Raw genomic sequence first — 27,790 nt, 5'->3', positions numbered from 1 at the left:
CAAGCTAAAGTAAATAAGGAAAATAATCCACAACTAGAAAAGGAATTATTGATTCTGAGAGCAGAATATAAAAAATATTCAGCCAGGCAGATCTCCAAATAAGTGTGAAAACTATAGGCCAATCAGTTTGCTAAATTATATTAAATGAAGTTGATAATTTGTTAAAGAGATGGATGCCGCTGCCAATATCTATGATCGGAAGAATAAATACAATAAAAATGAATATACTGCCAAAGCTACTTTATATATTTCAAAATGTTGCCCTTCTGCCTTCTCCCGAATTCTTCCCACAAATAAAGAAGAAGATTCAGATCCATTTCTTTTTGAATAACAGGAAGTCAAGACTCTGTTTATCACTACTTTACCTCCTTCATGACCATGGAGGCTTGAAATGTTCCAACTTCCATTTGTATTATTATACTGTGCAGCTAAGGTCCATGATGTTTTATTACACTAATCATTTTCCACACTGGACTGACATGGAGACTCAGGGTTTAAAATCGACTTTCCCATCATATCTATATTCAAATTCAATAACTAAGCTGCTGAAACAGACTGAGAACCCATTTCTTAAAAACACGATAAGAGTATGGAGAGAAGTTAAGAAACTTTGAAATGAACCAATTTGTTTATCTCAGTTTAGTCCAGTGTGGGGTAACCAGTTATTTATACCTGGTATTTATACCTGATGTTTAAAGCATGGAAAGACAAAGGACTCCAAATAATTCAAAATCTTTATCTACCACATTCAGACATATTAATAAGTTTTCAAGATTTACAAAATAAATTTCACTTAGATAGGAAACACTTTTTCAAATATCTTCAGCTCCGAAATTTTTATAAGAACAAGCAAGAATAATGAGCTGACAAAACCCGCCAAGTCAACTTTGGAAAAAATGTTAACAAAGGACAGTTTGTTAACAGTCCCGAGTTGTCATCCAGGAGGGACTCAGAGTAGAGTCGCTGCTTCTCCACGTTGAGAGGAGCTAGTTGAGGTGGCTCGAGTATCTGGTTAGGATGCCTCCCTGGTGAGGTGTTCCGGGCACGTCCCACCGGGAGGAGGCCCAGAGGAAGACCCAGGACACGCTGGAGGGACTATGTTTCTCGGCTGGCCTGGGAACGCCTTGGGATTCCCCCGGAGGAGCTGGCCCAAGTGGCTGGGGAGAGGGAAGTCTGGGTCTCCCTGCTTAGGCTGCTGCCCCCGCGACCCGACCCCGGATAAGCGGAAGAAGTTGGATGGGTGGATGGATTAAATGCAATCACATACAATTTTGTTAGATGTCCCGCTCAAAGTATGTGTTCGGGTTAATGCTCTGCTACTACCACACGAAATTTCCAGTAAATACCTGTAAAATTGACTGAATTACAGTCATTTGGGATTTTTAAGTCAATTATCTGTTGCAGCCATCTTGAATGGGGTTGACTCTAAAAGATAATCAGAGTAGAGACCAAAGTAAAAATGTTTGTCTAAGATTCACAGCACCTTGTTTCGCGAAAACATATCAGAAGGTCACCTTAGGATGTGCCTTGCTAAAGGATAACTTGTGTGTTTGTCTTTAAATGAGACTCTACAGTTGTCCCTTACATTCCCATCAAACTCCTGACAAAGTTTTTCATTCGTCTATATTTGCAGCAGTGCACCGTGTAACATCTTTATAGTCAATCATTTATTAAAGATCATTTTTCCTTGTGCCTTTGATGTGCCTAGCACTTCTTTGTCAAACAGAAATAGGAACTTCAACACAAAAAACTAAAAGAGAAGTCAACAGAAACAACTATGAATTTATGGTTTTATCAAAGGACCTTTTTGAGCCAGGAATTTGCTACCAAACCCTAAAACAAATCAGATACAGTGAGTAGACTCTTGATACACTAATGTATGAATTTGTCTGCAATCACAAAAACACACCTGTCACTGAGTACCACACTACACAGACACAAATGTGCTATGTTTAAATTAAAAAAACACAGCATGGTAATGATTAGCTCACTTATGTAACAAGACAGTAAAGACAAAGAAGAAACAGGAGACAAAGTTTAAGTTGAAATATATATATTTTTTAATCATTGCATTAGCCTACAGAAAGAACAGTACAGATTGAAGAGTACCTGTCTGAGGAGAAACAACTCTGAGCAAAGCAACACATGACAGAAATGTTGCATCTTAGTTAAGACAAACCAACAAATGGAGGATAACACAAAAGAAGAAGAACCATCTTTTTGTGCACAATGTGGTCGGGCAGGCCACAACCAGCAGGCCTCTCATGGCTGAAATAACAGTGCTCCCTCTACTTTCAATTGCACTTTGGTGTGGAGTAGCCTCATCTGGCTGCTCCATCTACTTCCACACACTATTTATTTTTAAAAGAATTGGTGGATCACTATGACTAGAGTAAATATGAGCTATGTAGCAAGTGATACCATCAACTTTGAGGGCGGTGCTTTGTGATTAGAGAGAAATGCGTGAAACAGGAAATATTTTGACTTCAGTCGTGCGGTGTTTGGGTCCTAAATATGAACTACTTTACACCAGTGTGAAAAATCAATTTAATAAATAGTCAACCTTTCTGGCCAAAAGACAGATGGTGAGAAAAAACTAGATACAAAAAGGAAATGAAACAGTATGTTCATCAAATGGTGCATTTTACTGTTAATTACAACATATTATATAACACCATCTTTAAATTCTTACCAGTTTACCAGAAAAACACCAAGTTAAGCTTGAGTGGAATCTAACTTACTGTGAATCATTGAAACAGCAAAAGATTCAACCCAGTCTCAAATAAGTCCAATCAGGTAAAGTAAAGCTCAACTTTATGGACAATTTCATACCAGAGTACAAAACTCATGAGTTCTTTTGAAACTGAGGGAGCACTGTTTTCACAAATCAAACCAAAACAAACAACCAAACAATGTTTTCAAGTTTAAAACAAAGGAAATAAAACAAATGTATACATCAATCTATTACTGCCACTTTGAGGGACAGACAGATTGATTCTCAAGCACATATTTACTATTTGGTTAATTACATCTTGTAAACATTTGTATTTGTTTTTTTTTCTGTATGAAGGAAAAAAAATCAGTCCAGCTTATTTTTTCTTTATAGGCTCTATACATTTATCAATAAGATATAAACAAAACAAAATTAGACTTTTTTTTTCTTAAAACAAAAAACAAACAAACAAAAAAAAAACAACAGCAAACAATAAACCACATATATAGTCAGGCATCATAAAAGATCACCCTCTAATGCCATCATTTTTCCATGAACAAAGACCTAAAACTATTTCTGAGAAGTTGGGACATTGTGTAAAATGTAAATAAAAACAGAATGCAATGATTCGTAAATCTCATAAACCCATACTTTCATTCACAATGGAATATACTAAACATCAAATATTTCAACTAAGAGACTAACATTTGGGGGAGCCAATAAGGTAATTTTAAATTTTAAGGCAGCAACACATCTCTTTAAAGTTGTTCCAGGTCCATGTTTCTCTCTGTGAAGCCTCCCCTCTTCTTCTAACATCAGTCTGTAAACAGGCTGGAACTGAGGAGAGCAGCTGCAGGTTTTAGAGGGAATGTTGTCCCATTCTGGTCTGATGGAGGATTCTAGCTGTTTAACAGTCCTTGGCCTTTGCTAGATTTTTTGTTTCATGGTGAATCATATGTTTTTAATTAATGAGAGGTCTGGACTTCAGGCAGGTCAGTTAGCACCTGGATTCTTCTACTTTAAAGCCATGCTGTCTGTGGTTTAACATTATAGTGCTGAAATATGCAGGGTCTTCACTGAAAAAGATGTTGTCTAGATGTGAGCATATGTTTTTCTAAAACCTAGGCACAAATGCACCCCCATACCATCAGAGAGGCAGGCTTTGAACTGTGTGCTGATAACAGGCTGATGGGCCTTCTCCTCTTTAGTACAGAGGACATGGTGCCTGTGGTTTCCAAAAGAAATGTCAAATTTTGATTCTTCAGAACAGTTTTCCACTTTACCTCAGTCCATTTTAAATGAGCTTTGGTCCAGAAAAGAGGGCAGTGTTTCTGGATGCTGTTCACATCTGGCTTCTTCTCTACATGATAGAGCTTTAAGCAGTATTTGTAGGTGGCACAGTGAACTACGTTCCTAAACCCATGCAGTGATGTTCAGAACAGAATCAGACCTGTTTTTAATAAACTTTCATCCAACTTTACTTCTGAGACATTCAGCCTCTTTAAAATGTTCTTTTATAGCCAGTCCTCTGACTGACCTGTTGACAATTAACCTAAATCAGGGGTGTCCAATCCTGGTCCTGGAGGGCCGCTGTCCTGAGTGTTTTAGTTGTTTCTCTGCTTTGACACACCTGATTTGAATGACTGAGTGATTAACAGGCTTCTGCAGAACTTGAAGACCTGCTGAAGAGCAGGGAAACATCTAAAACTTGCAGGATAGTGGCCCTCCAGGACCAGGATTGGACACCACTGACCTAAATAGTTGCTAAAGGCTCCTCCAGCTTTTTCTTTGTACCACTTACTTTTAAAGCCTTTATTTGGCCCTGTACAAACTTTTTAAATGTGTTGCTTCTATAAAATTGAAATTACTCTTTTTTTTTTTCCAAAAAAATTGGTACAATTTCTTAGTTTTAATATTTGATATGTTTACCATGTTCCATTGTGAATAAAATGATTTATTTATGAGATTAATTTATGAGATTTATAAATCATTGTATTCAGTTCTTATTCCCATTTTACACAACGTTCTAACACTGTCAGAATAGGAGCTGTATATAATGACGTCAAATGAACTTTTTGCTGTTAGCTCAACAAGTTTTACGTTTCCTATTTTCTCCTCCTGTGACTCTGAGTTCGGGCCAAATTAACACACACGGACCTGCAGCTACAACAAAGATTTGCTGGAGTGAGATCCAGCGGTAAGATGGTCTACTTTATTACAGCAAGTGTCCAATCTGCAGCGGATCTCTGAGACAGCATCAAGTGCATCTTTTGTGGAGCAACTTAAACTCACAAAAAACAGTTGCCTAAATAAAACAGCCTGTAACACTTTTCTAATATTTTAGAAATACCAAAGCAGCTGGAACTGCACTGAAGACATATAGACTAGGCTCTGTAAATATCCACATATGTACATTAAGTTGCTTTATACTCTGAATGCACCTGATAGTTGCTTTTAACACTATATATGTATGTCAGTCAACTGTAGACACAGAGTTTGTTGACAGTCATGCCAGAGCCTACTGCAACAGATCAGTTGAAATGCTTTCAGTATCTGTGTACTCCCTTGGAGCACATCTATCAACATCATTTTACATCAAAGCCTTGTTCAAAGATTTGTTTAAAGCACAGCCCAAACTTGAGAGAGATCCTCCAAAAATATAGATATCTGGTTATCTAACTGAAAATATTACTCTCTGCTAATACCTATTATTCACAATTTTACACCAAATACTGTTTGTAGGTTTTATTTATAGTCTGTGAAGTGATGTGCTTTGTGTTTGAGCTTGTTCCAACACAAATCAAATACAGCAGGAGTGGGGAACCTCTGGTATCCGGGCGAGATGCGGACCTCAGAATGCTGGCATGCAAATTCAAGCAAATAAATAAAATAAAAATTAAAACCCGGAGGGAAGAATATTGACAACCAAAATTATTTTTGTGATAAAACTGACAATAATAAATATATTCGAGCCAGGATCAGGGTCAGTGAACACAACACGAGTGGTCAAGTGTCAGCGTGAGAGAGATAAGAGTGACTGACAGGAATAGATCATAGCGACTGAGGAAAAAGAAAAATGGAGGCTAAACATGCATTTGTCAGGAATATTGAGTGATTATTTTTTGTCCAAGTGAAAAGCAAACTGAATTTATTTTTTCTGAGTGGCCCTAATACGCTGTCACAGACCTGATCATATTCAAAAGAAAAAAAATTTCTTCTTGAGTCCAAAAAAATGTTAAACTAAAAATAATCATTTGTATTATATACATTCTCCTTTTTAGGACTCATTTTATTTTTAGAGGTATTATATTGTTATGATATTCTTTTGTGTTTTGAAAGGCAGCAATTGTTATAACGAAATACAAACTGAAATTTATAAACATTTGCAAAAATTTAAATGGCCCGCGAGACAGAAAAGATTCCCCACTCTTCATTTACAGGGTACCAACTGAGATGAAAGATTTTTTTTAACAAGCTCTAAGATCTAAAAGACCATCAGGATGAAAATTTAAGATGCATTAAAGTCTTCAGTCTCCCTTTTCACTCCTATCTCACTGTTTGACTTATTTCTTTGCTATTTAACATCTATAAATAAGATAAAATTCTGATTGAAGGTGAAAGTGTTTAAGTAGATCCTAACAATCAATAAAGGAAGTTTTCCCCTCTATATTTTTTATTTAATCAACAAAAAAGTTGACCTAGTTGCTTTAAATGAAACATAACCATATTGAGGATGAATTTTAAAAACAAGCAGGCAGATCTGTTGTAGGATGAACAAAAACAATCTTGTTTCACTGCCATGGTTTTTCCTGATATAATTTCCCTCAACATTTTATGTGACAGACCAACACAAAGTAGCAGATAATTAATAAGTGGAAGGAAAATGATTCATGCATCTTAAGATTTTTGACAAATAAAAATCTGAAGTGTGGCGTACATTTTTATTTACACCCTTTACTCTGATATCCCAAACTAAAAATCAAGAATCCACAGTCACCTCATTAGTAAACAGAGTCCATCTATGTGTCATCTAATCTCAGTATAAATCCAGCTGTTCTGTAAGCCTCAGAGGTTTGTTACACAACATTAGTGAGCAAGCAGCATCATGAAGACCAAGGAACACAGCAGACAGGTCAGGGAGAAAGTTCAGAAGTTTAAAGTGGGGTTAAGTTATAAAACAATATCCCAAGCTTTGAACATGTGGGAAAGTTCAAGAATATGAATACCTTTTCAAAGCACTGTAGTTTTACTTTCTTCTGAAAAAATCTGACATTTCTGTTTTTTAAACCTGTGTTTTCTCTGCTTTTCAATATTCCTCTAGACTCTAGAGGTAACATGCAACTTCACTGTTCTTCTAAAAGTAAAAAGTAGATCCAAGCAGAACCGATCAGACTGACATGTCAAAACCTCATATGCCTGCAAGTTCCAACACCACTCAGAGGAAATGCTAAAAATGTCTTTCTGCAAATTATGTCAATAAGGAAAACCAAGTTGCAAGTTTGCTGTGTGGAGAAGAATTGCAAAATGACCCAGCAGCTTGCTTTACACTTTCTTTGAAATAATGCAATCAGCAACAAGCAAAAGATTTCGGAGACCATTACTGCCTGCATAACAGCAAAAGCACATACTGTACACTGTATATTCCACTGTCAAAAAGAAATGTCAACATTTTCAACTACAAATTTTATTATCAATGAAGCATATCCACTGAGTGATTCTGGGTGTGGAGCTAAACATGAGTTCAAGTGTGGAAGAGAAAAAACAAAGTGCAGTCATTAAAGTGTTGGTCCAAAAAACTGAATAAAGGATGTGTGTCAGCAGGGGTGGATGACTCAACCGGATCGCCTGCTTATAAAGGAATGAGCTTAACAGCAGGAACACTGACTGCATGCATTTAAGAGATGTTCAGTAACCAGCTGTAGACTGAAATAATTTGAAAATTACAAAAGTGATTAAAAAAAATTACTAAAACTCTACTAATAAATGTCAGTCACTGCTTTTGAATTTTGGTTCAACTGAATAAAAAACAAACTAATGAAACTGGCCTTGAAAAAAAGATGGTACCCTAGACAACATTGAAACTAATTTGTCCACAGGGACATGTTAAACTCAGGTGTGTCCTGTAATCAGTCAGTCTGCCTGTTTAAACGGTGAAAGTAGTCACAGGGCTGTTTGGTATCATGGTGTGTACCACACTGAACACTGAGCACAGAAAGCTGAGGACAGAGTTGTCTCAGGAGCTTGAAAGAAACTTATTGACATCCTGTTAAAGGTAAAGACTATAAGACCATCTCCAAGCAGCTGGATGTTCCTGAGACTACAGCTGCTCAGATTATCCACAGGACTGGAGACAACCTCCCTGGATGTGGCTGCAAGAGAAAAACTGATAACAAATTTAAGAGATGGATAATATGAATGGTAACCAAAGAGCCCAGAACAACTTCCAAAAAGATTAGAGGTGAACTCCAAGGTCAAAGGTTATCAGTGTCAGATCACACCATCAGTCTGTTTGAGATTAAATGGACTGAATAGAAGATGACTGAAGAGGACACCAAATCATAAAAAAGAGAGACTGGAATTAGTCAAAAATAAAATCTCAAGACTATCAAACATTCAGGAGCTAAATGTGCTGTTCAGTGTCAAAAAGCTTGGTCTCAGTCACAGGTCCTCTAACAGGATAATGACCCAAAACACAAAACTAAAAACACCAAGAATGGCTCAGAACCAAACATTGGACTGTTCTGAGGTGTCCTTCTGAGGCCTGATCTAAATCCTGTTGAACATCTGTGGAAGGAGCTGAAACCTTCAAACCTGAGACAGATGGAGCAGTTTGTTCAGGAGGAGTGGACCAAAATACCTGTGGACAGGTGAAGAAATCACTTGATGGCAGTGATTGTCTCAGTAGGTTGGGCAACAAAATATTAAGGGTACTATTCTTTTTGTCAAGGCAAGTTTCATTAGGCTTTTTTATAAAATATTTCTGTTACAATAAAATTCAAACGCAATGACTGATTTTCATTTGTTGATTTTTAGTAATTTTTTTTCTTATTATTTTTGTTTAGAGCTATTTCAGTGATTTTTCTTTCATTAGCAAAAGGATACAAATAAATTTGACCATGTCTGTATAAACAAGAATACACAAGCCTAACCAATGTGGAAGTCTTCATAGCACTGGATGTGCTAACATCATATTGAAAATGTTTTTTTTAATTATTTTAATGTTAGTCTGCTATAAAAGAAAAACTAATTACAGAGGTATGCTGATCTGTCACACATCAGATAAAAATATACTTTGCAAGCAAAAACAAATGAGTTAAATAAAATCAATTTGCCTCTGTCTCATTTCTTCTTGTGTCGCTTCTTAAGTCATCTTTACATATAATTGGTAAGAGTGATTACGAGAAGAATCTGAGGGTGTACAGTTCAGGTCAAGAATGCGTTCTGCTCACATTTCTTTTTTTATCTCAGTTTAATACAAACATATACCATTTACTAAAAAAACAAAAAGTAAAAAAAAAAAGTTAAAGACTAACAAACTTTTGGTTCTGCGAGTACAATAATACATCAAACCAGGCTACCGTACAGCTGCAACTTAAAAAAAGTCAAAATGAAATGTAACAAGAGACGTAACAAAAAAGCCATTGAGCGATAAAAGTCAGTCACTGTACTAACACCATGACTAGATTTGTTCCAACACTGAGACACACAATGACTGGGCTCATTTGCCAGCTACTCCTTAGTTTTTGATAAATATGTGAACTGTGGCACAACATGTGGTGGCCATGGCACCATCTAATGGAACGATGCTCCAATGACAAGGACATGAACTCATCACAATAAGAGAAGGCACTTCTAATCAAACTCATTTTTCTTATTTGCACAACCCCAAATCCAAAAAAACATGGAAGTTGTGTGAAATGTCAATACAGCAGAATGCAATGATTTCCAAATCTTATAAACCCACATTTTCTTCACAATGGAACACAGTAAACATATCAAGTGTTTACGATAAGAAAGTACACCATTTTTTTAAGTCATTTTCCATTTTTTGGCAACATATCTCAACAAGTTGTTCCAGGGCAATGTTTCTTTTACCAACAGTCTGTAAACATCTAGGATCTGAGGAGAGCAGCTGCTGGAGGTTTTGGAGGGAATGTTGTCCCATTCTTGCCTGATGCAGGACTGTAGCTGCTCAACCGTCCTTGGTCTTTGCAGAATTTTGTGCTTGATATGAGCATATATTGTTCTAAAACTTGTGTGTACTTTACTGAATCGATGATGCCCTTCCTGTGTTTTTATTCATATCACCTACTTTTACAGCCTTTTGTTGCTCCTGTCCAAACATTTTTGAGATGTGTTGGTGCCATAAAACTCAAAACTACCTGTCTTTTTTTTGGTAAAAACAAAACAAAACAAAAAAATGGCACAATCTCTTAGTTTAAACATTTGATATGTTTACCATTCCTGTATGGATAAAATATGAGTTTCTGGGATCTGTTAATCATTGCATTCAGTTTTTATTTATATTTTACACAATATTTTTGAGAAACTTGTATTGTGTCAGTGGAAGATTGGACTGTTTTGTCTAGAGAAATGATCCTCCCAAAATGTATGACTCATCTATTCAGAAAGAGATGCTTCTCAAGGAGCCATGTGTTTGTCAGAGGCCTAACCTTTCTAACACAATGACTCCTAACTCACTTTAAGGAGCAGAAAATTGGGAACTTACACACAGAAACCTTTCAAACAGTATTCATTACTTGTTTGAAAATGACATGTCTCAGCCGTTGTGTCCTGGGGCAAGACACTTCACCCGCCTTCCCTACTGGTGGTGGTCAGAGGGCTCGGTGGCGCCGGTGTGATGGCAGCCTCACTTCTGTCAGCCCGCCCCAGGGCAGCTGAGGCTACAATGTAGCTTACCACCATCAGTGTGTGAATGTGTGGATGAATGGGTGAATGATTGTAGTGTAAAACGCTTTGGGGTCCTTGGACTAGATAAAGCGCTATATAAGTGCAAGCCATTTACCATTTACCATGTCTGTTCTAAACTTTGTATTTTAATACAAAAATAGATATTTGTGTCATTCTTACTCTACTGTGTAAGAAAAATTATATATATATATGTATATATATATATATATATATATATATATATACATATATATATAATATCCACTATGTAAATTTACTTAAAAAGCAGCCCTATGACTCGCCTGAATGCAGTAATTTTACTGACCACACAATAAGAACTGCATAACCCTGTGTTCAAACTACTGTGCTGTGAAGATGACATTGGATAGAGGTGGTACAAGCTTTACCTTAAGCCAAACATACAAAGAAAAAACAAGAAGCACGTCACTGCCGCAGCACAGAACAGTGGGAGGGAACTGTTCTGGAGACTGCAAATCTAAGATGCCTTTTACAACCTTGATGTGCATTAAAAGACCACCACAACTTTCAGTCAATGGTCCAGATACCAGAGTTGCACCAGATATATATCAGAGTCCAGAAGCCATGCTGAATGGCAAAAGGACTGGTGCTTTTTGTTCTGCTGTGCTACAGTACACAAGAACAGATCCTTCAATGGCCTCACATTTACTGGAACATTTCAAATAGAATCAAACTCAGTGAATATTCTGAAAATAAAGGAACAGCTACAAAATGGTACATACACTGATTGTATGTGTGTGAAATATACTGTACATGAGATATAAAGGTGCACGTTTTTTTCTGTTCATCAATGTTCTACAGCTCTGAGTCAAGATTATAATAAAATTAACAGTTGAGATCAAGAGAAAGGTACCATGAGAAAATCTACATTTAAAAACTTACAACAAGTATCTGCAAGGACAGGGTAACGTGAAAAATCTACTTTAGACACAATGCAAATTCAGTACCAAGACACAATAATTATACAAACTGATGCTCAGCAAGTGCCTTTAGAAGTAGAAACGAGACATATCAGAGGAGCACTAACAGTGCTGTAAGTCAATGGCTACAGGTGCTATAGTATTAATCCTCCTGTGGCCTTCAGGTCAAATAGACCTGAAGTTACAAAGGCTTCTCTTCCTCTTTTCAGTTGTGAGGGCTTCAGGAGGGTTAAAGAGTAACAGAATAAAGAGACATTTGACACAGGAAACCTGAATCATGTAGAAATGTAGGTCTCCTTCGAGTGTACTGTGATTATAAACTTATTCTCAATTCACAATACCCTGCTTTTTCTCATGCATAAGCATTACTGGATGCCTCTCCTCATAAGTACAGGAGATCAATGAAACAAAAAACTAAAAGGTAGTATCTTAATGGGCTGCTGGAGACTAGTCGGTTAAGTGGCAGCTGGAACTTTTGTGGCACTTTTGAATTGAAGACTGGTAGATCTGGAGCAGTTTTTTAATAATTATTAATCCTTGGCATGGATTTTAGATTTGGACTGTCAAGTGGCGTGGAGAAGGAGGCAAACCCAGAGTGCAGACTTCAATTAAATAACTAATTTATTAACTAAGGAAATGAACAAAAACAAAGGCTGACGAGGCAGCAAAAACTTAACAAAACAAAATCCAAAACGGTAAGGCCAGGCGAGGCGAGAGACAAGGGACCAGAGACCATGACAACAGACAATAACAATAGACAATGAACCAGCAGGGTAGTGGAGAAAGTGATCGGGTTTTAAACACAGAGGATAACAATTGCTCACAGGTGGAGATGGGCGTGGCAGACAAACAGGAGCAGACTGAGGAGAAGAGGAAAATGGTGACAAAAGAAAGACAACAAGAACAAAACCAAAACCCAGAAAACAAAACATAAGGCCAAAAACCAAAACACTAGAATTCATAACATGGACATGTTTTCTGTCAAAAGAAAGCTTCCATATAGGTGTCAAAATACAACTCTTGCACTCCTAAAATGGATTAGAGATGCCTGAAACAAAATGTAGATTGGTTCGAGATGAGTTGGAGATGTCAGTGACAACTCTTCAGCTATTCTGAGTGAAGATTTGCCACACTAATATCTTGAACATGTTCAGAATTCAAGCAGCAGGACTACAAGCCTCTGTGATTCCTGTGAGGAAATTGAGAATCCTCTCGCAAATGTTTCAAGACATTTTCTAGACTCCCTCACAAATGCTGTTCACCAACTAGTCCCCAGCAGTGGAAGCCCAGTTAGATACTGGCTAAAGCAGCCGGAAATAGGTAATTTCTTAAAGACTATACTTGTTTGGAATTCTTTTAAAGCTGTAGCACTGCCAATGTTGACATCTAAGTATATCATATTCTTTTTTCCTTAAGCTTCATCATAGTGACACAGGCCTGTTGCTGCTCGATGTTTTTATTCTGGCTCTTCAGTATGTTTAAATTTAATCGATTGTTTTCTTTAACTGCTAAAACACCTGCACCCCCACACTTCATCCCCTACAAACTCACAGTAATATCACCCACTGTCACTTGTTACTTCATTTGTTCTCTTCAGCCACTTTTAGCTGAGAAGTGACAAGTTAGGTTCAGCCAAGTAAATTACAGTCCAAACTTTTGACTACAAGGAGTGTGCAGGAAGTCTTGGGTTCACGGAAAGGGCCTTTGTCCAAAGACAATTATTTTGTGTTGGGGGGGGGACTGAAAAAAGCTTCTTGCAAATTTTTTCCAATCAAACCATCATCTGGTCTCTTTACTTTTCTGTGCAATCTTATAAAAGTATTTTGTGTGCTTATTTTGTCTTCCTTAAACACATTACATTTTTTTATGTCAAATGTAATATTTGTTTTCATGACTAACACTGTACAGTTGGGGCTGACTAATAAGAAAGTTAAAATCTCATAATATCAACCAGGGCAAGTGTAGCTTGATATCAATAGTTGTGTGCTTTTTATGAGGCCAGAGTGCTCTTAACTGGACCGGGACCAGCATGGGAAATATACACCAAGCTCCAGCCCAAAAATACACAAACCTTTTTTTAAAAAACAGTACATTTTTGCTGACATGTCAAACACATGAGCAAACACTTTACTAAGGTCTGGCTGGCCTGATTCATTGCAGGTGCTGGTTCTAGTTCTGGTTCTGAGAACGGGCCAGGACTGGGTAGGCTAAGGTTACATTCAGCTGGTCATTGTGTTGGACCAAGGAGACATTTTTGTAGTGGAGCACGAGATCTTTGAGGGAGGAGAACAGATTGTAGGGCTCAGCAAATCCATACCCTGTAGCTGTCTTGTAGATGACACAGTGCTTTGTGTCTCCATCCACACTGAAAAGGACAGAAATATATCATCAGGGTTGTTATGATCAGCAAAGTTTTAAAACAAAACTTTATAACTTCAGTGATAATGAACTTATATACACATTTTTTTACCGATTCTATGGTTTAAAGTATCAATACATAATAAAATCACCTGTCAACACAAGGATTTCAAATAAAAGTAATATAGATTACGATATTCAAACACACATATTGCACTGTTATTATTTACTTCTATAAAAAAAGATAAAATGCAGAAACTGTCTATGGAAATTTAAGTCCACACCACGATTCAATAGCTGTAGGACTACATTTAATTCAGTTCAATTCAGTTTATTTATATAACACCAAGTCACAACAAGTCATCTCAGGGAACTGTACAGAACATTACCGTACATTATAAAGAGCCAATTAATGAAAGTTATCTATCTAAGGAAGCCAGCAGATTGTGTCAAATCTTCACATTGTCTCAGTCTCCCATCCTGAGCAGCACATTGGTAACAGTGAAAAGGAAAAACTCCCTTTTAACAGGAAGAAACCTCCAGCAGAACCTTGACCGGCTGGGTTAGAGAAGACAGGAAAGAGACTCTAACAAACTGTTTTAGAATTGGATGGTTGTAGTAATCACATGATATACAAACTAGTCAGTTTTTTACATTGTTGTGGAGGAATACTGGCTCACTCTTCTTTAAAATAATGCTTAATTTCGTTAAGATTTAAAAGTGTTCATTTTCTGTACAGCTCTATTCAAAGAATAGTTTGGGCTTTTGGAAGTGATGTTCTGTGGAGGTGGTATCAATAGTCAGTGTTTGACCCTAAAAGTTTAAAAACAAAGAACTGAACTTCTATTAAAGATGCTTCACTTTCCATCCGGGGAGCTTTTTCAATATAAAATTGGAGAGTGAGGTGTTCTTATTTTTAAACTGCATCAAGGTCGGCAGCCCCACCCTCCAACAGTTTTCAGAGTAACTAGAGAAACTGCATTCTCTGTGAAATGGAATCTGAGTAATGAATCACTTTGCTGAAGAAGTTAAAAGTGGGTTGTCAAAGTTGAAACAAGCAGAACAAAGGCAAAAATGAGCACATGAGCTAGAAACTAAAGGCAAAACCATAACTAAAAACTAAAAGGAACAGACCAGTAGATAAAATTAGCAAAACATTAAAGTTTACAAAACAGTAGCTAAAAGCAGGAAAATAGTTGCAATAGCTAAAATTAGCATAACTGTAACTAAAAGCTAAAAGTGACAAAACAGTAGCTCTAAGCTAAAAGTAGCATGAGAAGACAAAGATAAAACAAGTATGCTGAAGTAAATTTTTAAAAATGTTGTTTTTGAAGGAATTGGAGAGATCTCAATATAATTCTCTTTAATTTTTAGAAATGGTTAAAAAAAAAAATAAATATATATATATATATATATATAAAAGTTACTGCTATTAAATTTTATAGCAAACTATTCCCAACAGAGCTGAACATTTTGACATATGAATGTAAATTAGCACAAAGTATTCACAGGGAAGTAGTACTGTGAATGCTGACTCGGCATCAACTATAACCATCTAATGGAAAAGGTATGATGGCGTAAAGGTTTATAAAATAGTGTTCAGAAATACATTTTGGTCCTGGCCCCGCTCAGACCAGAACCAAACTCATCTCCCACAAAAATATTCTGTCTGATATTCTACACTGATAAGACACTGAATGACTGCAAGTAACATTGATTACTGACAACAACGCAACAAACAACACTTTGAAAAATCCAAACTATTCCTTCAGGACCCATCACAAAATTTCCATCAGGTTAAGGTCTGGATTTGGATTGGTCCTTAAATCTTTTCTTTTCAGCCATTCCGTTATAGGTTTGCTGCTGTGTTTGAGTTTATAACCTTGATTATCCTATTGCATCATGACCCAGACTGGTCCAAACTTCAGCTGTCAGACAGATGACTCCAGAGTCCTTTGATTTACAGAGGAGTTCATGGTCGACTCAATGACTGCAAGGAGCTCAAACCATCAGCTCTCTACTACTGTGTCGGACAGATGAAGTATTTCATCTGATATGCTATTTTTTTCCCCCCAAAATGCAGTGCTGTGCATTATTATAAAACAAATATGAACTGCGATCTTGTCTGTCCAAAAGGGATTGTTCCAGAAGTCTTGTGAATTATTAAGGAGAAACCTTGAAACCCAGACTTGCTGCAATCTTTTTTTTAATAAAGAAGAGTCTTTCTCCAGCAACCCAAACATGCTCTACTGAGTATAATAAACAAGAATTTTTGCATATAACGATGAGATCTGTGTGTAAAGAGGATATCAGTATGAAAAACCATGCCTTCAGAATTGTAAACTATGAGCAAATTTATCAGCAATTTCTGTTCTATCAAATACAATAAAGATATTCAATTTTCCATTGCAGATTAAGAAAGTAAAGAACATAACTTATAGCTACATAAATTTCTCTTGACAGCATATTTTTGTAATGTGATTTTTTTTTTTACTGAATTAAAGAAAGTAAAGAGACAAACTTACACTACAGAACAGGCATAGGACCCTTTCTGTGACTGACTCTCACGGATGAGAAAAGTTCCGTCACATTTGCCCCTCAACATTTCCTCGGCCTGGGTACGTTTAATATCACTCACATACCACGTACACTCGTCATGGTGAGGTGAGACTTCACCCTCCTCCAGTGAGTAAGAGCTAAAGACAGAAGTAAATAGTTATAGCTCGAGCAGATCATCATCAGAGAAACAGAAGAACTCAGTTGTTACAGAGTAAACTGTGGATCTCAGACACTTACTCATTAGCATCGTTTTTTATGCCCAGCCATTCATTGATCTTCTTCTGACTTGTCCCCTTCTGGGTCAACCATCTTCAAAGCAAAAACAAAAAAGATTCATTGTTAAAGATATTTGAAGTGTGCGTGTGTATTGTTTGTAATTCGGTGTAAACATAGAGTGTTTCTGAATGTAAAGTATTTTGGTGTTTTAGGCATAAAAAAAATTTTCAACATGCTTACATCATGTACTGGTCCCTGTTCTTACGAAGCTGCATGAGATCCGGCTTCAGGCTGTTCATCTTCTTATCGATCTCTCTGTTGTCAGACACCTGCTCTCTCAGGTCCTGCTCCAGTTTACACTTGCTGTCATGAATCTCCTTCACACGAGACCTCAAACGCTCTGAGTTGCTCTGAATCCTTCAATTAAAACAACAGTATCAAATATTACAAAAAGTGTTAAATACAACAGGGATTATGGAGAACACTGACATAAACATACTTTTGAATTTCTTTCTCGTTGCCCTCAAGTTGAAATTGTTTTAAAGACTCTTTGCTGTATTTCTCCTGAGTTTCAAACTGCTCCTCAAAGATCTTGATGGTCTCACTGAAGGCTTCGATGGCTGTGCGCTTCATCTGCAACTCCTGTGGAATACAAAGTTCTAAATAACCCAAACGCTTTTCTGAAGATCTACACAATCACCTTTTTTGAATTATGCTATTTTTTCTGTTTGGGGAATGAATGATTGAATTTATTATTAATATGGATGATGTCAGAGCCAGCATGGTATCATTTCTGTCTCTTGCTCATTGCGTAACTAAAGTTGCACAGAAGTTGGTTGCACCAGGGTTTGAAGGTTGAACCTCATGTGACACAACCACTGCACCAACCTCCCAGCTAAAGATATGGAAGAAATGTACAGTATGTACCACTGGCAGAATGAGGAAGCAGCTGATATCAACAAATCCTACTAGTGGCTAGAAAGGGCTGGATTTAAGAACAGCACAGAGGCACTAATAATGGCAGCACAAGAACCACAGAGGCCTCTCAGTAAATTTCAAACAGAACATTGGAACTTGGGGAGAGAAAAAGAAAACTGACCATCCCTGTTAAGATCCTTTTTATTTTCCTAATTTTTGTAAGGACACTGATTGTTTAAAACATGGTGCATTGACATTTGCAATCTCAGAAACCTAACCTGCTCTGGAACAGGTTTCTGAATATGCTCCCATGGTGACAGACCCAAGAAAGAAGGGTCTGTTATTGGCTCTTATATAATTTAGAAAAAAACAACCAGGGCAACCAACCTTACTCTTGTATTACTTTTATAAATGTTCCATATTTTCCTAACAGAGCCCGTTGCTCTCAGACTGCAGGTTTACTTCTGGTTCTTAGAGTTTCTAAAAGTAGAATGGGAGGCAGAGCTTTTAGTTATCAGGCTCCTCTTTTGTAGAAGCAACTTCCTGTTTCTGTCCATGAGGCTGACACGTCTACTTTTAAGACTAGATAAGACTCTCTTCGTTAATAAAGCCTGCAGTTAGAGTTGGCTTGGGTTTCCTGAGCTATCCCTTAGTTATTCTGCTATAGGCTTAGACTGCTGGAGGACAAACTGACCATTTCATCTCTCTGTTGTCTTACATTCTCTACTCTTTATGTATGTATTTGCAATTATTGTTGTTATTAACCTGTTTTTTTTCCCATAGAAACTACATCTGGATTACTTGCTGTTTGTCTGTGTCTCTTTCCTGCCCTCTCATCCCCAATTTGGTCAGGCAGATGGCTGTCCATCCTGACCATGGTTCTGCTGGAGGTTTTTTCTTGTTAAAAAAGGTTGTTCCTTTCCACTGTCCCCACCGTACTGCTCGGGACAGGGGATTGTGTCGAAGGGAAGATTTGACGCACCTCTGCTGGGTTCCTTACGTACATAATTAGCATTTCTTAATGTACTGTATGTGACTGTATTATGTTATAACTGGATTTGAGTCTGACTTGAACATACGTGTTATTTTTGCAGTATAGTGCCCTTAGACGACCTTTGTTATGAATTAGTACTATAAAGATACTGAATGAAATTAAGAAGTGACCCTTCTTTGCGATACTATAAATCCCAAAGTGCCCCTGAAATTGCCTTGATAAACTACTAATCCTGCTTCTGAGTAAAAACGTCAGATGTCAGTCAGACTGTAAATTTAATGTGGAAATAGAAAAAAAACAAACAAAACAAACTAAAAATAAATTTTGGTCAGTGACAGTGAGCTATCCTTTAGAGCTGATTTGTATACTGCTATGAAAAAAGTAAAATCTGACTGATTTTTGAAGACCATAACTCAAAGAATTCGAGCTGTCAGAGGAAGTGCACTAAATATAAATTTATACCTTTTTGTCACCATGAATGAAAAAAGCAATTTGAGATAGAATTTTTTTAAACCTGGAACGTTTAGTTGTAAAATAAAGGATTTGTTTAAATATGTAATTTTTTTTAACAACAAAAAACAGATTGCTTTATATTTTTTACAATGGACTGTATTTTGTATGTTTACTGAGTCCACAAACATGAAGAAAAAAGTCCTAAATGTTCTGAAGTTCATCCCTGGTGTGCATGAGTGTTGACTGTATGTCTGTGTAGCCCTGGTACCTGCGAAGTGCGTGTATATTCCTCATACAGAGAGTCGTACTTGCGGCTCTTCTCCTGGTACTGCTCATGATAGACCTTCATTTTCTCTCCAACCTCCTCTATGCTGTTCTCCTTCACCAACTAAGGCACACAAAAAAAAACACAACAGTAAACTCAACACTTTAATAAATAAAATCATGTAATGCTACTTTGGATTAATAACACTGTAAATGTTATATTTGGCAGATTTTTGGGTGAAAGGATTCAAAATAATCCACATGTGCATTAAAGTGTGAAGCACCACCAACCTGTTGGCATTTGGAGACAGGGTACAGAAGCTTAGTGTCCAGCTTGGTGTTGTACTGAGCTAGGGACTCGTGGCGGTAATGACTGATGAGCTGTGTTACAGAGTGGAAGGTCAGAGGCTCTGAGAATCCATACCTCCCCTCTTTGTGATAAATCTTTATGAGCTTGTTATTTCCCCCTTTCCTGCAGGGGAAGACAGGAGCCCAATGAGCTCAACAGAACTTAAGACGTGCAGTTTGTTTGCTTTTTGTGAATACTGCCTTAACATTTATACAAAAAAAATGTTACCTTGTTCACATTTTCTTCCATACCTTTTTTGCAATCAAACTACCTCTGCATACTTTGTGCTAATATAACCATTTAAATATCAAAATGTTTTGCTCAATCCTTAAAATTGTGCTACGACTTACAATATTTGTAACTTTTGAACTTATTAATTTTTAGTACAAATATTTTCCCCATTGATACACATTAAGATTGTTTCAGATCCTATAAAAGGCTCACTGGAATGTACTTCAGCATACTTATTCAATTTTTGTCTTTTGATGTTACTTTTAGCTTTCAGCTACTGTCTTGCAAATGTAGTTTTTAGCAATATTTTTTTTTTCTAATTTCTAACAGTTTTGCTAAATTCTGCTTTTAGCTACAATTGTGCAAATTTTTGCTTTTAGCTATGGTTTGCTAATTTTGGCTGATTTTAATTTTTTGCTTTGGTTATGTTAAATTTAGCTTTTAGTTCCAGTTTTGCTGATTTGATCTGTGTTCGCCTTATTTTAAATTTAACAATTCATTCCTCAACAAATATCAACAAAGTCAATCGGCATTAATACTTTAGCAGAAAATACAATTTCTCTAGTTCCACGTTGGTTTCCAGTTAGCAAAAGGTCCACTTGTTTCCACTGTAGCTTTACCTGAGGGTGAGAGTATACTCGCCCTCCAGTTTACTGGAGGCGTCTCGGATCAGAAAGGTGCCGTCAGGAGTGTCTCGTAGTTTTTCATTCACCTCCTCTCTGCACAGAAGGCAGCATATTTACATATTTACATTCTGAACACTAACTGTGGTGAGCTCTAAATTAGTAAAACATTTTTTTACAAAAATACTTTTAAATCTGTTATATGTTTGGCATCAAACATTTGGTAAGTGACGGGTAAACATAGTAACAAATATATTTAAAAAATTTACCTAGAAATATCTCCCCAGTACCACTCAGCGTCGTTCAGCAGGCTGTTTGTATCTGTCATGGCTGATGGTGTTATTTTTGACTTGATTGGCTTTGCTGGGAGAACTAAAAAGCACACAAACATAATGAACAAAAACATGTTTTTGAAACTGAATCGATTTGCATAGTCTTAAAAACAAATCAACTTACCTGGAGGTAGGAAGTCATGTTGAAGAGTTCTCTCTATCAGCAGCCTTTCTACCACCAAGGAAGGGAAATCTTCATCCAATGACAACCTGACAGTCAATAAAACAATCAGCAGTGTGAAACAACTGACAATTTAACATATTTTATGAACTCACTTAACATGATTACAGTGTCTTGATGTCCCAAGTCGAATCCAACACACTGATGATCACAAGTATCAATTTAATTGTGTGTTTGTTTCAATATCTTACCCAGAGGGGCCTGTCCAAATCAGGAGTGGCCCAAAGATCTTTCCCAAAGTGTGCGTGTCCAAACCATTGATGGCCTGAGCCTGGGCAACCTTGGCCAGGTGTGTGAGGAGGTACTGCAGTGTGAGACGGTGATGGACAGGGATTGCTGTGGAGTTCTCAAGAACCAGGCTTAACTCTCTGTCATGGCTACCAGCCACAGCTCCATCTAGTAAATTAATTCAAATGATCAGGAAGATGATCCTTTTTTTTTTTTTAAAAAGAAGAAATTCCTAAAGGAATGATACAATTTGTTTTGCTTGATCAGACTTAAAAAAGGATCTAGAACTGTATTTTATTTACTTAAGAGTTTGTGGGAACATTTATGAGAAAAGGGCTTGGTTAAATGAAGTGTAGCACATTTTTATGAGTTGTTCACATACAATAAGTGTTAAATCTTCGTTTGTTTAATTTAATTTTATTTTATTCCAGTTATAATTTCTAAACTATTCTAATCAATATCAGTATTTGCACAAATTTGTCAAGGCCGGTGGAGGAGGCAAACCCAGAGTGCAGCCTCATTAAAGAAAAAGCAAAAATGTATTCTTAAATAAACAAACAAAAACAAAAGGCTGACGTGGCAGCAAAAATCCAGGGCTCTGCGCACAGCGCGTGGACCTGAGCAAGCAGTGTAGGCGTTCATACCTGACGCTTACGTAGTGCAGTATTCTTCTGAGTTTTGAACCGTTTGATTATAATTGTGATCTCTCATTGAGGGATCATATAAATGCTGATACAGGCGAACCAGCTCTGCTAGAGCACCAAAGTCGTCCATTTTAAAAATTGGGAGGTGCACGACGATGCACCTTATAGTCCGGTGCACTTTATATGTGACAAAAGTTCGGAAATGGATCATTCATTGACAGTGCGTCTTATAATCCAGTGTGCCCTGTAGTGCAGAAAATACGGTAGTTACCATGTCCCTATGGTCATGTTTTCTGATTATTACTTTTGTCAGTTTTAAGTTATTTCAGTGACCTTTGTGTGTTTTTCATTTTTGCTAAAAGGTTACAAACAAATTTGACTGCGTCTGTATGTTTGGCCTTACACTTCTGTGTTTGTCTGAGTCTCTTTCCTGTTTATCCTTCTTTATGTTCTGTATGAGGGTTTCTTCCTATTAAAAGGGAATCATTCCTTTCCACTGTCATCAACTTGCTGCTCAGGACAGGACAGATTCCTTAGATTGACCACTTTTTACAAATTGCCATTTTGTAATATACTGAATGTGATTGTATTGCATTATAATTTATATGAATTGTATATAATAAATTTAATTCTGGACTGGTGTTGAATTTGAATTCATGATTTAAACTTACTTTCTGCTGTATAGTGCTCTGAGATGATTTTTATCATGAATTGGTGCTATATGAATAAACTGAAATGAACTAAATAGATTTTTTGATGATCCCTTTCATAAAACTTAAGTCCCTGGGAAGGCAGCACAAAAAATGAAAATCACAGGAGTTTAAAAAAATAGAAGAGTAATGTAGAAAAATCTTTGATTTGTTTAAATAACGGTCCATTGACAAATCATTACAATATCAAAAGTACAATAAAGATTCCCATTAGATAATGCTATTGAGTTAATTGTCGTAACATTATGCAGTTTCACAGGACATTTGACCCACCTGCCAACTGCTGGTGGAGCTGCTGCTGTAGGTGAGAGTAGATACATGCAGGGATGACAGGTGATGGGAGGTCTCTCAGATAGTGCAGGATGCTCTCAGACAGGTAACCCACATCCTGGGTATTGTCACTCTCTGGACCATAAAACAAAAGTTCAAGTCAAAGATGAAGTACAATATTATGGTTATGCTTCAGTCCTTTATTTCAAGTAAACACATAATAAGAAGCTTGATAGCTCTTCTGCAGAGAAATCTCTGGTTTATGCTTCTCTGCTTTGGTACATAAATAACACCAGCACCGATTTACCGCCAAGACTACGGCTCAGTTTGGTTTTCTTTTAATGAGAATGAAGACCAGAAATAATGAATACTAATTTAACAAGGGCAAGCAGGATGAAAAACAAACAAATCCCATGTGATATGAAACATAAACACAGATTTGGTCAAAAGACAACTACATTTTCCTCACCAGAACTCAGGGTGTACTCTGAGCTGTCAGAACCAGTGGACATGGATATCCTGTACAATGTCTTGCTGTCCAGACCTAACAGAGACAAAAAGGGAAGGAAAAAATAACAAAAACAGGTCATTGTTAGACAAAAACAGAAGTAGTCTCTTTAACTACTGAACAAATTGTTTCATTAGATTAGATGAATACTGAGTTTGGTTTTATGAAGTAGATGAACTCTTGGTACCACAATACTGATTAGGGTAATAATAAACATAAAGGGCTAAGACATGCTCCCCTGTTTTACCTTTGTCTGTTCTTCACTTTATTTAAAAAACATGTGATCTTCTTGAATGCTTCAATTCCATGGTTTTCAAACTGTTGGACAAGTACTACTAGTGGTACTGAGGATAAACTTCTACTGTCTCTACTGTAAATTTGCTAAATAATATGAATAACACTTTGATGTTTTTGAATTTCATTTTGGAACCTTACATTTGCTCTGAACTATGACTGTATATTACAGATTAAATACATACTGTATGGTTGGTTTTGATGTTTTTACACAGTCAATATATCTGAAGTGCCTCCAGTTGCCTCAATGGGATTTGTTTATACTCTGAATACAGTTTGTTATAGGGATGCAACAATAATGACACCTGCATGTGTTAATGTGCCAGTTTAAGACACATTTAATTGTGCTTATAATGTAATGAATGGATAATATTTAAATCTGACAGATTCATAAATAATACATACAATTAATAAATAAAATACAAAAAACATAAGCTTAAATAAAAAACACATTTTAAATGTGTTGCATTTGTCCTCTTTCTGAAGGCAAAATTGTGTAACTGAATTCCAGCAAAAGGATTTTTTTCACCACAGTTGTCTGAGTGTTCAGGATTTTTATTTTTAAATACATAAATAATAGGAACTTATTTTTTACTTATTTGTCATGCTGGAGTTGGTACTTTAAACCTGTTTTGTACTTTTTTTGTTTTCATTTTAGGCATTTATACTGTAAATACTAAATCCATCCATCCATTTTCTTTTCCTGCTTCTATTTTTTGCATTGACAGGACAGGTCACAAGTCCATCCACGACACACAGAGACATATGAGACAAACAACCGTTCACACTGTCACTCACAGTTAGGGACAATTTAGTTACCAATCAACCTAACATGCATGTTTTTGGTCTGTGGGAGGAAACTGGAATAGCCAGAGAAAACCCACGTGTGCACAGGCAGAACATATACAGTAAACTGCAGACAGAAGCTGTGAGACGACAGCTCTAAGACACTGCTCTACTGTGCCACCTAAATGCCAAACTTAAATGTTAAAACAAACACAAACTAAAATAAAATTGTTTGTTTTGATTTTTGGAGGAAAATTAGTCATTTAGATTCATAATTTTGTTAAAACATTAGTCTATAGATAATCCAAATAAAAATAGTTGTTAGTGGCAGCCCTAAAAAAAATTACATAACTTAAGCTACAAACTTGAGAAAAAAAATTTAAAAAAAAGAAAAACAGCATTTAGACAGCTTGCACCTAACAGGTAGTTCCTAGAGACAAGCCAGTCTGACAGGTAGTTGTGAAAACCACACAGAGCAGACAAACTGTGTGTTTGACCTAATTCAATATTACTACTGTATGTTCTTCTAGCATGGTGATGCAGTGGTTAAAGCTGTCACCTCCCAGCAAGAAGGTTGCAGGATCACATCCCAGCCTGGGGCCTTTCTGTGCAGAGTTTACATGTTTTCCCTGTGCAAATATGGATTTTCTACAGGTACTCTGGTTTTCTCCCACAGACCAAAAACATGCATGTAACATTAACTGGTAACTCTGAATTGTCCCTAGATGTGGGTGGGAGTGTGAATGGTTGTCTGTCTTGTTTGTTTTCATGTGTCCCTGTGATGGACTTGCAACCTGTCCAAGATGTCCCTCGCCGCTCACACATTGAGGGATGGAGATAGACACCAGCTCCCATGCAACCCTGCATGGAAAAGCGGGTGAAGAAAATAGATGGATGTTCTTTTACATGCACAGACAGACATTTAGACACTTTTTAGTGGATGTCAATGTTGAAATATTCCCATAAATGTTAATTTTGTATCTGGCTGCTCTTAGATCAAAAGCCAGTGTGCAACATAACAGAAATGGTAAGAATATTTGCCCACAATCCTGATAAGGAGACTTTAAAGGGATAGCTCAGCCATCCTAAAGTGATGTTCTGTCAAATGGTTATCAATAGTTAGTACCTTATCAGGCACTGGTAAAAGAGAACAAAGTATGTAAAAAGATAAAAAAGTCCTTTTACAGTCAGGAGTCAGGATAATGCCTAAATTAGTACAAATTATTCTTTACACTTTAGCATGAGAGTTTTGTATAATTTCTCACTGTTTTCAAACTTAGCAACATACTGTGCATGCCACTACTACATGATTTTTCACCTTGGACTTGAAATGTCTTCAAGAAACAAGAGACATCTAATTGCCTTTTATTTAACCACTTAGGACTGTCATGTCCTGCATGACTGAGAATCTCCACCAATAAATGCATTTGTTCTTCTCTTGATGAAGAAAAAAATATAGCTTAAAAACATGACAGCTTTAATAGCAACTTTCTTAAAAAGATGCTGAAAAAATCAGGCACTTTAGACCACAACAATCACAATATAAGTCAACAAAATCCTTGAGACTCTTAACAATAAATTCTTGATATATAGCTTTGTGAATGCTTGAACTAACTGCAAAAACAAACATCATCTGATAACTATGACATACAATCAATGTCTGCTGAGAAAGATGCACAATAAAATGCAACAATGTTCATAACATAGGATATAATTATTTCATATATAATCCAAAAGTAACTATTACTTGTATATTATGCACATTATTTATGTTATTGTTACACTGTAATGTATAATACAATTTATTACTACACAAAAACAGTTGGAGCTCTGAGCCGGTTTTCCTACAACAAGGTGGAAGACAGTAGATTCTTTCACAAAGCACTTCAAGCCAAAACTTAGACGCCTTCTGGCCACCCCAGTGTGATTTCTGAATGAACCAAGGCTGCAAGGGGAGTTGAAACCTACCCACCTCTAATGCACCTTTGTCTTGTGAAGTGGTCGACATATGACAAGGTAAGTTGGCTTTATGGCTCAATAATGTGATGAAGCGATGATGTATGGTTTGTGTGACCACACTGGTTGCTGAATTAAACAACAACAGATTTATTACTAAGGGAAGATTGACGATGACATACAGCAATTTTGCATTTAGGTCTGTAATTTGCAATCTCAAGCAATTAATCTTCTTCTTTCACAGACAAAGTCAGTTCAACATGCTTGTTTGTAAACAGGTTATGGATCTATTACTTTCTATTTTGGGAGTCATTTGTGGTTGGGAAGTAATGCTCAAACTCTTTTGAAAGCTGAGGTCGGGGATTGTGCAATCTGGAAGAATGAAGTCCCAGGCTCAGTGGCTTCCAAACTCACTGCTAATGTTGAAAACATCTCCACATCTCCAGTTTGGCTTTGAACTATCTGCTGACTTGAAGACAGTTACCATTCTCCTCTGAAGTAACAGATTCAGTTCATTCACCAGGTTGAAAATGTCACACTAATGCCCCTTTCACATGGACCCTAACGGTCCCGGCTCCACTCTACTCGGCTCGTTTTGCGAGCTGAAAGAAGAAAGAATCTGTCCTTTCTTTTTTACTGTAGCTTCTCCGAAAAGTTCAAGGCAAATGTCCCTAGCAGCAGGCAGAATCAACTCCTCCCTGATAGAAAAAACTATCAGCTATAGCTAGCTGACTTTAGCAGTGCAGCTAGCTATGGGTGGTGATTGTAAAATCACATATTAAAAAATTCACGGCTACATTATTCCACATTTATCATTTTAACAACTACATTTTGTCACATTTAGTCTCTTAAAGCTGCAGTAAAGAGTTCTGAGAAAACTGTGGACTTAGCCTGAAAACTTGAACAAGCCCACCTTACAGGTCCCTCCCCCTTGCGCTCTGCTGTGCTACAGCCCTCCCTCCACAGCTCCTCCCCCCTCTGCCATGGACATGCAGGCTAGAAGCAGGGCCACTGATGGTTGGTTCTCCTCCATTAGAACAGCTGTAAAACACCAGCAATATTTAGCTTGAACAACGGTAAGCGCTGTGCGGGAGGAAGTGTGTGAGCAGCGAGTACACGAGAGTGATCAACACTGCTAAGACACTCCTCCTGACTGTGGTTAAAAAACAAAGGGGGGCTTGTCACACCATCACAAGGTGTAGTCCACATCCTCACAGCAGCAGAAAAAGCTATCAGGCTGTTCATGAGCACTGCGTCAGCAAAGAACATCTGTTCTGTACATAAAGTAACAATGTATGTGAAGAATGAATGTGGGGACATTGATCCACTTTGC

The 27,790-nt window shown here is 37.0% G+C and overlaps 1 protein-coding gene across 2 annotated transcripts in view; it reads right to left on the bottom strand.

Annotated features, from left to right (window-relative positions):
• Nucleotides 1–12,478: 12,478 nt before the first annotated feature.
• pik3r2 (phosphoinositide-3-kinase, regulatory subunit 2 (beta)) overlaps nucleotides 12,479–27,790 on the bottom strand; it is a 40,441-nt gene continuing 25,129 nt past the window's right edge. For both annotated transcript variants that reach the window (XM_017431368.3, XM_017431369.3), the window contains exons 4-16: nucleotides 23,383–23,457; nucleotides 22,917–23,048; nucleotides 21,253–21,457; nucleotides 21,005–21,090; nucleotides 20,818–20,920; nucleotides 20,546–20,644; nucleotides 19,637–19,817; nucleotides 19,350–19,469; nucleotides 17,216–17,358; nucleotides 16,957–17,133; nucleotides 16,738–16,809; nucleotides 16,467–16,637; nucleotides 12,479–13,948 (exon numbers count right to left, since the gene is read on the bottom strand). In XM_017431368.3, coding sequence (XP_017286857.1) covers nucleotides 13,753–13,948; nucleotides 16,467–16,637; nucleotides 16,738–16,809; nucleotides 16,957–17,133; nucleotides 17,216–17,358; nucleotides 19,350–19,469; nucleotides 19,637–19,817; nucleotides 20,546–20,644; nucleotides 20,818–20,920; nucleotides 21,005–21,090; nucleotides 21,253–21,457; nucleotides 22,917–23,048; nucleotides 23,383–23,457 — 1,760 coding nt within the window. In that variant the 3' untranslated portion in view covers nucleotides 12,479–13,752. The remainder of the gene's footprint in view (nucleotides 13,949–16,466; nucleotides 16,638–16,737; nucleotides 16,810–16,956; nucleotides 17,134–17,215; nucleotides 17,359–19,349; nucleotides 19,470–19,636; nucleotides 19,818–20,545; nucleotides 20,645–20,817; nucleotides 20,921–21,004; nucleotides 21,091–21,252; nucleotides 21,458–22,916; nucleotides 23,049–23,382; nucleotides 23,458–27,790) is intronic.

The sequence above is a fragment of the Kryptolebias marmoratus genome, linkage group LG20, assembly GCF_001649575.2.
Source record: "Kryptolebias marmoratus isolate JLee-2015 linkage group LG20, ASM164957v2, whole genome shotgun sequence".
Classification (NCBI taxonomy): domain Eukaryota; kingdom Metazoa; phylum Chordata; class Actinopteri; order Cyprinodontiformes; family Rivulidae; genus Kryptolebias; species Kryptolebias marmoratus.
This window is presented reverse-complemented; position numbering and strand designations above follow the sequence as displayed.